The sequence below is a fragment of the Procambarus clarkii genome, chromosome 11 (genome assembly GCF_040958095.1).
Source record: "Procambarus clarkii isolate CNS0578487 chromosome 11, FALCON_Pclarkii_2.0, whole genome shotgun sequence".
Lineage (NCBI taxonomy): Eukaryota > Metazoa > Arthropoda > Malacostraca > Decapoda > Cambaridae > Procambarus > Procambarus clarkii.
In genome coordinates, this window is record NC_091160.1 from 46,645,173 (window position 1) to 46,658,608 (window position 13,436).

Here is a 13,436-nt window from a genome sequence, read left to right on the forward strand (position 1 = left end):
TTGTAGGGAGTTTCTACCTTTCTGTTCGATTTTTGTTGTTAGTTTCTTACCATGTGGGGTTTGTTTTGTTATGCCTACCTTTCTGGGTGCCTAACCCCAGTCGATGGCAGATAAGGAAAACCCCCAACCACAGAGGTTTTCCAGGGCCATTGCTCCCTGCAACCTCTCTGAAGGGGCCAGGTTCTGGCGCTGGTCTCTGGTAGGTCTGAACTCCATAGCTAATGTCTCGGTCTAATATAACATACATTAGCCCGATAAGTTCCAGGGAGCCGTAGGGGCTCCCCACAAAAAGCACAAAAATAATGAAATTTTTCACAAAGAATTCTAGCGCGGTCGTCACTAGGAGGGAGACGCTGGTAAACTTAGCACTTTCTCTCGGTAACGATGCAACATTGCATCGATTTTTAGGTAGACGCATTCCCAGTAACGACGCAGCATTGCGTCGTTTAAAACCGTGGCAAATTGGCGGCGGCTTCGGGAGGGGCGCACAGCGGTTTTGGATATTATATACATATACTCTTGTAGGGAATTTCATTGTGAATACATTGATACCAAAATGAAAGACCTAGGACCAGAATTGAGGTAACAAAGTTGAAAACAGTACACCCATTTTATTAGCACTCACTGGGATTATGCTCCGTCACTTTCTCTGTTTGCTGTGGGCGGTACGCCTGGCTTCTGGACTTTATATTTGCATATACTCCTGTAGGGAATTCTATTGCGAACACAATGTTACCAAAATGAAAGACCTAGGACGAGAATTGAGATGTCCAAAGTGAAGAGAGAGTACACATTTTATTGCTCCTGTGCGGTTCTGGGTAATACGCTCTTACTTTCTCACTTCCTTGCTCGGCTTTTGGGCTTTATATGCATTTATTCTTGTAGAGAATTCTATTGCGAACACATTGATACCAAATTGAAAAACCTAGGACGAGAAACTGAGATGACAAGGTAGAAACGAGTATACACTTTTCAGTATTCCCTCGCTCTCTAATGTAATGAGAGGCGCCTTGGGGTGACGCAGTGCTCTCTTTCCGGGCCACATTCACCTGGTCGGCGGGTGGAGCGCGCTGCGTTTTTTTACTTCAAATGCATATGCTCTTGTTGGGAATTCTATGGCGAACACAATGATACCAAAATGAAAGCCCTAGGACAGGATTTGAGGTGACAAACGTGAAAGGAGTGTACACATTTTATCGCTCTTATGCGTTCCCGGGTAACACGCACCGACTTTCTCTGTTTGTTGTGGATGGTACGCCGGGCTTTTGGACTTTATATGTCTTTAGTCGTGTAGAGAATTCTATTGTGATCACAATGATATCAAATTGAAAAACCCTAGGACGAGAATTGAGGTGACACTTTTCAGAATTACCGCACGCGCCCGTGAAACACTGAGGCCCACCCGGGCTAGTGTGGGTCTCGTGCGTGCGGTGTGCCAAAGTGTTAAGTGCCATGCACTCGGTCGGCCCATATGTGTAATTACCTAAGTGTAATTACCTAAGTGTAATTACCTAAGTGTAATTACCTAAGTGTAATTACCTAAGTGTAGTTACAGGATGAGAGCTACGCTCGTGGTGTCCCGTCTTCCCAGCACTCTTTGTCATATAACGCTTTGAAACTACTGACGGTCTTGGCCTCCACCACCTTCTCCCCTAACTTGTTCCAACCGTCTACCACTCTGTTTGCGAAAGTGAATTTTCTTATATTTCTTCGGCATCTGTGTTTAGCTAGTTTATATCTATGACCTCTTGTTCTTGAAAGTTCCAGGTCCCGGGAAATCTTCTCTATCGATTTTATCAATTCCTGTTACTATTTTGTATGTAGTGATCATATCACCTCTTTCTTCTGTCTTCTAGTTTTGGCATATTTAATGCCTCTAACCTCTCCTCGTAGCTCTTGTCCTTCAGTTCTGGGAGCCACTTAGTAGCATGTCTTTGCACCTTTTCCAGTTTGTTGATGTGCTTCTTAATATATGGGCACCACACAAGTGCTGCATATTCTAGCTTTGGCCTAACAAAAGTCGTGAACAATTTCTTTAGTATATCGCCATCCATGTATTTAAAAGCAATTCTGAAGTTAGAAAGCGTGGCATAGGCTCCTCGCACAATATTCTTTATGTGGTCCTCAGGTGATAGTTTTCTATCAAGAACCACCCCTAGATCTCTTTCTTTATCAGAATTCTTTAAAGATTTCTCACATAATATATAGGTTGTGTGTGTGTATCAACAAACTTAACCCTTAAAGTGCGCATCACGTCATATGACGTGCTGGACGTTGTTCCAGTCAACTGCGCATCACGTCATATGATGTGTTGGAGTACTACGCAAGATTTAAACAGCCCGCGGATACATGGGGTTCACCACACCTTCATCAGGGCTCTTGTAAACAGACGCCATTTTTAAAAAAAATCGTGGGCTAAACTCCCAGGTGTTATTGGCCTCAGTATTGAGTGAGCAACCAAGCCTGATGCACGCAGCATGAGCTAACAGCACTGCTGTTCAGCTTGTAACCACAGCATCGCCTAAAAATGCCATATACTTGTTCATGCTATTATGTAGCGATGATATTATTACAGAAGACCCCTGACTGTGATAAAACTGACCAGGGTTCTGATAATAGCAGGATTGTGGTGATATTTAGCGCTGTGCGCCATGGAGGGAGGAGTAATGCTGTGGGAGGGAGGGTGGTGGCGATGTCTTTTGACTGTGTGTGGCCCCCTTTTATTGATTGAACTCAGCATACCAGCTTAGTGGTTTGCTATGGTGAACACAAATGTAGATACTTATATATAACGTGTGTATAGAGGGTATAAATAGCAAGAGAAGGTTTGGAGCCGCCATTTTGGTGAGGGCGGTGGCGTCGTCTGCATGACGCCACCGTGCAGACGACGGTGTTGTTTACTGGTTACCACGATGGTCTTTGGGCACCATACCAGTTTATTTGTACAAGTATGGTGAATAAAACAGGTAGATATTTATATATAATGTGTGTATATAGCGTAATAACACCACACAGTATTGTTGGAGGAGAAATATTAGTGCGTCTGGCCTTGAGGGCGGTCGCCGATCAGCTGACTGTGTGAGTAGCCACATCTTTATGCCTTTACTCACCATACAAGCTTAGATGTACAGTTATGGTGAACAAAACATGTAGACACTTATATATAACGTCTGTATACAGTGAATTATAGCAAAAACATTGTGGGAGGAGAATGTGGGTGAGTCAGATGACTGGAGGGAGGGCGGGAGTGGCTGGCTGGTAAACGGCGGTCACTCCGTTATTTTTTTACTCATAATAGCTACTTAGTGGTTCGTTATAGTGAACAAAACATGCAGATACTTATATATAACCTGTGCTTATAATGTAATAACCGACAAAGTATTTGTTCACTGTTTGATGAACATAATTGAATCAACAATATGCACACCATATTTTTGAGTACGGCGATGATTCACTCATTTTATTATATAAATATATCAAACCACACACTATTGAATAATATTACAGCAAAAAGTATGAAAAATCAATCGAAGACATTGAAATAATTCGGTAATTATCTCTTTGTGGCAACTCCGGCCTGACAGCTGGCGAGCAACAGACCGCCTGGGACGCACGCTGAGTCAGCGCCTATAATTTGCCACACTTCCCCGCCCTATAGCGGGCAATATATGCCACTTACGATTTTTTTATTATTTTTCCCGTGATCAGTGAACACAAATTAACAGGTTTGGAAGAAAAAATAATTTTTGTTTTTTTTCAAAATGACATGCGCCTGTGGGGATGACAGGATATTAAACCCCGAGCATGTTAAGGGTTAAGCACCGAGTTTAATTTTTCGTAGAAATTAAGCTCGAGAACCGAAAAAATTTGAAAACAGGCATTTGAAAACCAAGGTTCCACTGTACTACTACCTAATAAACTCAATGTAACCTACCTTAGCTCCTAAATGTCAACCTATGTATTGCTATTTTCAAACAATATTAATTATTGACCAACTTGTTTAACTGCTGATATCTGTCATGTATAAACTTAATAAACAGAGGATTACAATTTTCTTTTAGTTAAACTTCCTTCTGCTGTTCTGTTGCATCCATTATGTAATTATTATCATTCTCTTTCTTTTTTTCCTTTTTTCAATTCAATTTACATTTTTGATCTCAATTAGTATTAAGTTTTAGTCTAAGTTTTTTTCCCCACAACTTGCTCAAAATGCTATGTGTATTAATGGCTTCAGGCATTGTATGTACTAGCTCTATCTACTAATCCAACATTATGTTTGTAACTCATTTTCAATGTATGTACCTTTATCTGAATAAACATATCTAATGTATGTTCAAACTACCAAATTTACTTACAGCAAAGGTAAACATTAAAAACGAAGTCAAAATTGAAGGATTTTCCAAGGCACTGTTTGAAATTATGGCATCCCACAGAACAGTAGCTGATGCCTTCAATATCTCTTGTTTATCTCTGTTACGAAACTCTTCCACAGTATTGGTGTTGATGAGAGTTCCCACGGCAGAACACGACCACTTGGATGGCGATTTGTTTCTGTAAACAATAACAAATGAAGTTAAAAATTATAAGGACTTTTTATATTTAAATATATATGGCATTTTTCAACAGTTTAATTTTTAGCAACAAATAAAGGGTATTCCTACCCATGATAACACAAAATTCCACCTAAAATGATTAATGGCAACATTAGTAATACCTGTAACATAAGATTGGGCAAGAAAGCTAAGAATAACAGGAAATCATGTAAAAACCAACGTTGAATATAATGAAACGGCATTTTCTGGGCGAGACCCAGAAGCTCCCTGGAGCTATTTGGGCTGATACGGTGTATTAGCTTTGGGCATCAGTCAATGTACATCGAGTTCTGTGGGGCCTACCGGGGACCATGAGCCAGAACCTGGCCTTCTCAGAGAGGCGTGAAGAGCAATGGCCTATACACACACCTTATATATAATTTAGAAGTACTCTATGTCTCTACGTCTGCCATCGATCGGGACAGGCATCCAGAATAATAGGCGCCCCCAAATCATCCCCCATTCTGGTGAAGAATTGCTACCAAAGCCGAACGAGTGGATAGAACTCCCCATGAAGCAAAACGAGCAAACGAGCATGACGTCATCTCATAACCAACGCGCAACCATCTGCGCAACCCACCCCTTCCTGGGAGGGAAAAGGAGAAGCCTCACACCCTCCACCGGCTACCCAAGCCTGCCAGTTCTTAGACTGGATGTCAAAACATGCGAAAAGAAACTGCTGACCGAAGAGAGAGAGGGATGCCGGGAGCCTCCAGGTCTCGCCCCACAAACTGTGTTTCATTACATTCAATGCTGGTTTTCTGGGGGAAGCCCCTTCGGCTCCTCGGAGCTAACTACTCAAAGACAAGGATAAAAGAGGGACAAACCAGGGAGGCGGAAACCACACGCCGGAAACCCGAAAGTAAGACAACTGGCAACACCAAACGACCATGCGGAAAACCTGCAAGTCCCGAACTCCAGAACAGGGATGAAGAGAACCCGGCCAACGCAAAGCATGTCCAGGGCCACAGAGGCCGTGGCACACAGGCAGCCACAACCGGACACAAGAAGATGCACCCCAGGCTAAACCAAACAAGCATCAACAACCCCAGAAAACCCTCCGGAAAACAATCCTGAACTGAAAGAGCCACAAAAAACCAAGAGGAAAGAAGAGAGCGGGGCGGCCAAGACCAGGATCGCTCAGGCAGCACCTGAGCTGACCGGAGGTGAAAATGCCCGAGACAGGTTCCAAAATGGAACTGAAGGACCCGCAGGGACACAGAACAGAACCCGGGGAGGAGCCAAACTCAAATCCAAGTCATCGTACGCAGAGGGGGGGGGAAAAGAAAACCCCCACTCCTTGTAACAGTCAACCCCGCTCGGAGGGTCGGGAAACCCAGGTGGGGTCCAACGGGGCCCAAGGCCCCCAAGTCAGCTCCTCCCCCAACCCCGGGAACCTCCACGTCAGGCCCCAGGACCGAGTCGTCCTCCAAAGCCCCGGCCTCACAAGAAAAAGTCGGGGGCAGCCAGAATAGCAGGAAGAGGATGGGCCCACTGGTCAAACCCCGGGGCTATGGCAGGAGGAACCGACTTGAATGCCTCTGCAGCCACCCCCAGAAAGGGCAACCCCTGAAACCACCCGAGTCTCAGAAACCACTAAACCCTGCCCCGACCCCAATGCCCTCAGATGCTTAGGAGCCGGAAGCAGGGGAGGGGGGGAAGACCGAATGAACCACAGCTTGGGAAGAATGAGGGGGCGTGGACGGAACCAAGGCCGAAGCAACCAACACCCCCCAAGTCCGGATCCCTATAAACAAAACAGGGCAGCCTCGGGGCATCCGGGGAAGCAACCAACCTAGCACGTTGCAGCAACCTGAACCTATTCTGCAACACACAAGCTGCCTGCACCCAAATATCATCATCATCAGATTGGGTGAACCGAGTCACATACAAGCTACAGAGCTCGCAGGACTCTGGGTCGAATGTGTCACCGACCCAACAGGCAGCACAACGGAAGCAAAACAACGAGCGTCGCCCTGAGCCAAGGGGGACAGAGCAACCCTCAAACTCGCAAAAAGTAAGAGGAGGCTCAGGGGTCACATCCCTTATACCCGAGTGCCCCGCGGGGTTTTTCAGGGCCCCTAGACTGGGTATGCTAAGGGTTATCCCAAGCAGGGTACTGCTAACCAGCGCCCAAGATACCAATCAACACTGCTAAAGCTGAACCCTCGGGACATGTCCACTCACGAGGGCAAAGCAGGGGGTACCACCAAACACAAACAACCCTAATATAAAGGGGGAAGGGACACCAAGGCAGACCCCCTTCCCTCCACCCTCCCCCCCCCCTCGCCAGGCAAAAACAAAAAGAAAAAATCTCGCAAGAGGACAGGGTATCCGAGGGAATAGGGCCGGTCACTGTTATAGGTGAAAACTAGCTACGCAGTACCCTACGCCCCTACCAGTGCAAAAACTACCACTTACCCCAAGGCAAACAAGGGAGGAATCCCTCCCCCAAACACTCGGGGCGGTCAATCGCAAAGCAGCAAAAGACCAATAGAGGTAGAACCAAGGTGACTTGTGGAAGGTAACCCCAAGCCCCAAGGGCGGCACATGCAGGGCACTAAGGGAAGTTAGCTCTAAGCGCATGCAGCCCGAGTACCCTGGAATATTTCACCCAGTTCTCAAACCACCGAAGAAAAGTACTGAACCCAGGCACAGCATAAAGAGAATCTGGAGCTGGGGCCACAATGACTAAGCCTTATCCCATCAGCCGAGGAACTGAAGATGTGGATCGCCGGCGCGAGGATCTGGGGCTCCCCCCTTCCCCCTCCCGGGGAGGGAGGGGTGCTGTGCAGACATGCGGCGCGGCTCGTGTGACGTCATGCTTGCTTGCTCGTTTTCCCTTGGGGCGTTCTGTCCATTTGGTTCATTATTTTCATTGGTTTTACCAGAATAGTGATTTGTTTTAGGGCGCTTTCCTTTCTGAGTACCTGTCCCGGTTGAAGGCAGATATAGAATGCTCCAAAATCACACGTGCATTTCTATAGGCCATTGTTTCTCGAGCCTCTCTGAGGGGGCCAGGTTCTGGCCGTGGTCCCCGGTAGGCCTATAACTCCACCCACATCGACTGATGCCAAAAGTTAAGACTATCCATATCAGCCTGGATAGCTCCAGGGAGCCGCCGCAGGGACCCCTCCCCAGAAAAAAAATTGTAGACATTGGTGAAAATAACAGATTTTTCAATTGGACAATGTATTTGTATGAAATATAACAAAATAGAGCATAATAACATACATACTCATTATTATTGGTATTACCTGTATTATGTATCATCACTCGGCAATGCTCTAAAGGCAACAGCTGCATATCCACTTTGTGGACATTTTTTTTTTTTTTTTGAGATATATACAAGAGTTGTTACATTCTTGTACAGCCACTAGTACGCGTAGCGTTTCGGGCAGGTCCCTGGAATATGATCCCCTGCCGCGAAGAATCGTTTTTTCATCCAAGTACACATTTTACTGTTGCGTTAAACAGAGGCTACAGTTAAGGAATTGTGCCCAGTAATCCTTCCCGACCAGGATACGAACCCATGACATAGCGCTCGCGGAACGCCAGGCAAGTGTCTTACCACTACACCACGGAGACTGTACTGTTCTGTTCGAGACTACTGTACTGTTCTTCTTTGTGCATTGGACAGGTGCTTGCATCTATTTATTACTGCATTATCTCTCAGTTCCAGTTAATAGGAGCTGTTCTTATCAACAAAACATTCTTTTTTTTTTTTTTTAAATTATCTAAAATCCATTTCTGAAAATTTGTTTGGCAATAAATCCTCAAACCAAATATATCTCAGGATAAACAATACCCAAATTTGTAACAAAATAGATGGCAAATTCCTTGGCGTTCTCATTGACCAGAAGCTGAATTTCCAGGGACACATTCTAAATATATCAAAAAAAGTTTCAAAAACTGTTGGCATTCTTTCTAAGATCAGATATTATGTACCACGCCCTGCCCTGGTGATGCTCTATTACTCCCTCATTTATCCTTATCTCAACTATAGGTATTTGTGCTTGGGGTTCTACTACCCAAAATCATTTACGTCCTCTAATTACTCAACACAAAGCTGCTATTAGGATAATGTCCAAGTCTGGCCCCAGACATCACTCGGTACCCCTACTCAAATCTCTGAATATGTTAGATATTAAGTCACTGCACATCCTCTCATGTGTATTATATATATATATATATATAAAATGCTGAACTGTAATGTCAATCCTGACCTTAAAAGCTTCCTTGAAGGTTGTAACAGAACCCATGAGCACCACACCTGAAATAAATACCTTTTTGATACTCCAAGAGTGTGACTTAATCAAACTAGAAATGCTCTACAAATCAAGGGACCCAGAATGTGGAATGACCTTCCCAATCATGTTAAAGACTGTACCTCTTTCAACCAGTTTAAGATAAAAACTGAGCACTATCTAATTAACTCCCTTTAACCTACCTTACCCCTAAAATGTCAACCCATGTCTGCTATATTTACACAATGCTGTTTGTCGACCAAATTGTATTTTTGCTATTTTTCTGCCATGTTTCCCCTTTATTTTTTTTATGTTCTCAATACAATTTATACTTTAATCTCAATTAGTATTAATTTAACACTTTGGCGGCCCCAGCCCGCCAGCCCTCAACTAGGCCGAGTGGCCCCCAGCATTTCACAGGAGCACACGGTAATTCTGAAAAGTGTATACTCTCTTCAACTTTGTCACCTCAATTCTCGTCCAGGGTTTTTCAATTTGGTATCATTGTGTTCGCAATAGAATTCTCTACACAACTAAAGACATATAAACTCCAAAAGCCCGGCGTACCATCCACAACAGAGAAAGTGAGTGCGCGTGTTACTCGGGAGCGCATAAGAGCGATAAAATGTGTACACTCCTTTCACGTTTGTCACCTCAATTCCTGTCCTAGGTCTTTCATTTTGGTAACATTGTGTTCGCAATAGAATTCCCTACAGGAGTATATGCAAATATAAAGTCCAAAAGCCAGGCGTACCACCCACAGCAAACAGAGAAAGTGACGGAGCATAATCCCAGTGAGCGCCAATAAAATGGGTGTACTGTTTTTAACTTTGTTACCTCAATTCTGGTCCTAGATCTTTCATTTTGGTATCAATGTATTAGCAATGAAATTCCCTACAAGAGTATATGCATATAATATCCAAAACCGCTGTGCGCCCCTCCCGAAGCCACCGACAATTTGCCGCCGAAAACGACGCAATGCTGCGTCGTTACCGAGATTACGTCTACTAAAAGATGACGCAATGCTGCGTCGTTCCCGTGTGAAAGTGTTAAGTTTTAGTCTTTAGTGTTTTTCCTGCCCGAAACGCTTTGCATCATAGTGGCTTTAGGCATTGTTTGTACTAGCTCAATCTATAAATCCATCAATGTTTGTTTCACACCTTGTATGTACAGTATGTACTTTACCTGAATAAACATTTGATTTTTTTTTTGTTGAAAAAATATTGCGATGAAACTTTCACGACGCTGAAGCCAATAATTTGGAAATTTGTCTAACATTCAATATTAATTTTCATATAATTCAAATATTTTTTCACCCAGCCCCAGCTTATACCCCAATTTACAGCTCAGGCTGTAGCAGTGCAAGGGTATACAGTATCTCAAAGTAATCTCAATACAGTATATCAAAGATGATAAAATGAAGACTAATACAAACTTATCAAGTGCATCATATTCCACACCAAGACGTGACGGCAGTCCAGGAGCATCACTATTTACGTAATACCCAGTAATAGGTATAGCATCTTCACTCAGATGAAGAACGTCCAGCTGTAATAAATGATACAATTAACTAAAAATGAAAAATAAGCATATAAAACATGATAGTATGAATCAAGCATTAATATGAAACTCCCTCACAAAACATGCAACACCTTTACTTGTTGCGCTGTATGTAAACAATGTGACTGGGGGGCGTCAACATCGCCGAATGGGAATAATCTGCATTAATGGTTCTAGCAATTACATTTGCAGATATACACTGTATAAAACAGCAATTACCGAGCTGAATGATGCAATTTTGTTCTTTGTGCAATGCACAGAACCAAGCATAGAATGTAATAAAACATCCAGGTCCAAGAAAGGTGGGGCTCAATGTCAAATGACCACAAACGTAGAGGTCAAAAGTTGGCACTACAGGGCACTGCTCTACAACAGCCCCACAAGGGCAGAGGTCGGCAGCAGCCAACTAAGGCAGGAAGAAGTCAGCCCTGTATCAACAGATGAATTTTGCTATGCATTTTTAGGTCTGGATTTTCATGGGTTCACTGATCAGTAGTTAGTTTAATATTTCACATAACAACAGAAAAATATATTCTCACAATAGAAAGTAAATAAAATACCTTAATATGATATGGCTACACAATGTCAGGGACAGAAAATCTGTTAGTATTATCGACGTGAACCTTGCTAAGGGTGAAGCTGTCCAGGTGCTCACTCAACCAATTACTGGTCCAACCCAATGATATTTAACTGACTGACCTGGTGGTACTGACTGACCAGCCATTAATTTTAAGGTTTTTGCTGTTATACTGGAGTTTTTGATCAGATCAGCTCATATCCCATTCCCCGGATGATTCATAAGAGCCCATTCAAAGTTACACTGTTGTGCTTTGTGCTTTAGCTGCCCCAAATTCAACAACAACAAGTAAATACTCTACTCAATTTACAAGGAAATGTGAACATATTGGACAGTGAAGCCATTTCATATTTTATCCAAATTCACTTTTTAAAACAATATACTGTAAAGGTTATTGAAAATATATTTCTTTAGTGTTATTGAAAAGCACAAGTGATGGGTGATGTGATCGCATATAATTAAAGTTCAAAATTTAATAATTTTATAAGGAAATATACGGACATCAAAATTTAAAAAATAAAACATCTGAAATATTTTCCTTCACTGTTATTGGCAAGCACAATTGAAAGTGATTTCACATAACTGGAGTTGTAAATACTAATTTTAAATAATAAATAAGGAAACGTGACCATAAATAATAAAAACTTTCCTATCTGAAGTTAATTTCAAGGTACTCCCTGCAACAATTCAGTACATTTCATAACTAGTAGTCTTCATGACACTCGAGGTGCTTAAAACTAGTATTATTATGAAATAAAATGAATTACAGTATGTAATTTCTTTGTTTTATTGATTGGAAATGATTTTTACAAAATATATTGACAAGTCATAAATTAAATATTTAATTTAAAAATAAATACAGTACTGTACTGTAATATAAAAAAGCAAATTCGGAGATCATAATATTTTTGTTATTTAAAATTAGTGATACCAGAGATCAAAATATTTTAAGTAATAAAGTTAATAAAAATAATACAAAAGTATATACTGTATTACATTTATTTAAATGTTCCTTAAGCCATTTGTATTACCAATAGAGTAAATCTGAATACATGTAGCTCCTTACCTTGAGCTGAGTGAATTTATGCCAGAACCCAGCATCAACAGCCGAGCTGAAGGGAGCAAATTTTAGGATCGAGGGTTCTTCCATTCTTTGGCAATGTGCAGCTCTGAAATAATTAAAGCTTCCATATTAGGAATTGTTTTTTAACAGTTTTACTATCAAATTCATTTAACATTTGTATGTACACGAGATTTGCCTAATACTGTAGCTGCTTACATCTACAGAATATGAATTACATTCAATTTCAACCACCAATTTACATGCTGTAGCCACATAGTGCAATTTATTTACAGAGTATTTACTGTACTTAGGGTTTTTACAGCACATTACCAGTTTTTGTGGCTGTGTAACATCTGTTTCACAAACATACTTGTCTTGGAGCAACAGGGGGTTAAAAATATTGTACAGTATTTTCACATTTATAAATTTGTATACAAAAAATATCTATTTTCAGTCGTTCTATTAATTAAACAAACTACAAGCATTCCCTAGACAAAATATCATTATATGGCCAATAACAATAACTGATATTTTTGTCTACATTTTTTTATAAATTCTCTACTGGGAAAGTGTTTTTTTTTAATATGAAATACGGTACATACATATTTTATGTTAGCAGTCCTAGTGGCTTCACAAGGATGTAGGAACGTTTGAATACAGTATATAAAATAAAGTAAAAAAGCAACATGAGAAATTATGAGCAATATCTTATTAAGGCAGTTGTGCGAGACATTGTGATAGGGACATATGCTGTGCTTTCCAACTTCAGAATCACTTTTAAAAGCATATATTTATGTGAAATATGATGAAATACTAAAGAAATTGTATGAAAAGAACTCAACCTTAGTGAGTTCAAAGCTGGAATATGCAGTGGTTGTACGATTTAATACTAAGTGTAATAAGTACACTTTCTTACTGTCATAAACAGTGCATAATTGCACTTATGGGGCTGTTACATTTACCCAACTCCCTCCCCCGATTTAATTCTCCTCGTTTTCTGTCAAGACACTCAAGAATTTTAGGATGAAGTTTTCATTTTCAATTTACAATATACAAGTTTTAAATATCAAGAATTTCTTTTTCAGATTTATTAAACAATATAGATTTTATACAAAATTTTAAAATATCCCGAGTTACTTTACAATTTATTGATATATTTTAGTTTTGTTTTATTAGTTTTATAAAACTGTAATATCAATATAGCTATAGGTTAAGTACTAATTATAATTAAGAAGCAATAAAATTATCTTCAAAAACTAAGACGGTTAGGTGAGGTCGTGGTTGTCTATTCAGTTTTTCAGGTAAACTCAAATATTCACAATATATTTGACAGTACGATTTAATACTAAGTGAAAATAAGTACATTTCCTAACTGCTATCAATAGTACATAATTGCA

General features: G+C 41.2%; 1 protein-coding gene across 3 annotated transcripts in view; it reads right to left on the minus strand.

Annotated features, from left to right (window-relative positions):
• Positions 1-13,436, minus strand: part of Atg7 (Autophagy-related 7) — a 94,504-nt gene that overhangs the window by 78,826 nt on the left and 2,242 nt on the right. For all 3 annotated transcript variants that reach the window (XM_045742805.2, XM_045742806.2, XM_069322786.1), the window contains exons 2-4: positions 12,043-12,145; positions 10,275-10,387; positions 4,356-4,551 (exon numbers count right to left, since the gene is read on the minus strand). In XM_045742805.2, coding sequence (XP_045598761.2) covers positions 4,356-4,551; positions 10,275-10,387; positions 12,043-12,126 — 393 coding nt within the window. In that variant the 5' untranslated portion in view covers positions 12,127-12,145. The remainder of the gene's footprint in view (positions 1-4,355; positions 4,552-10,274; positions 10,388-12,042; positions 12,146-13,436) is intronic.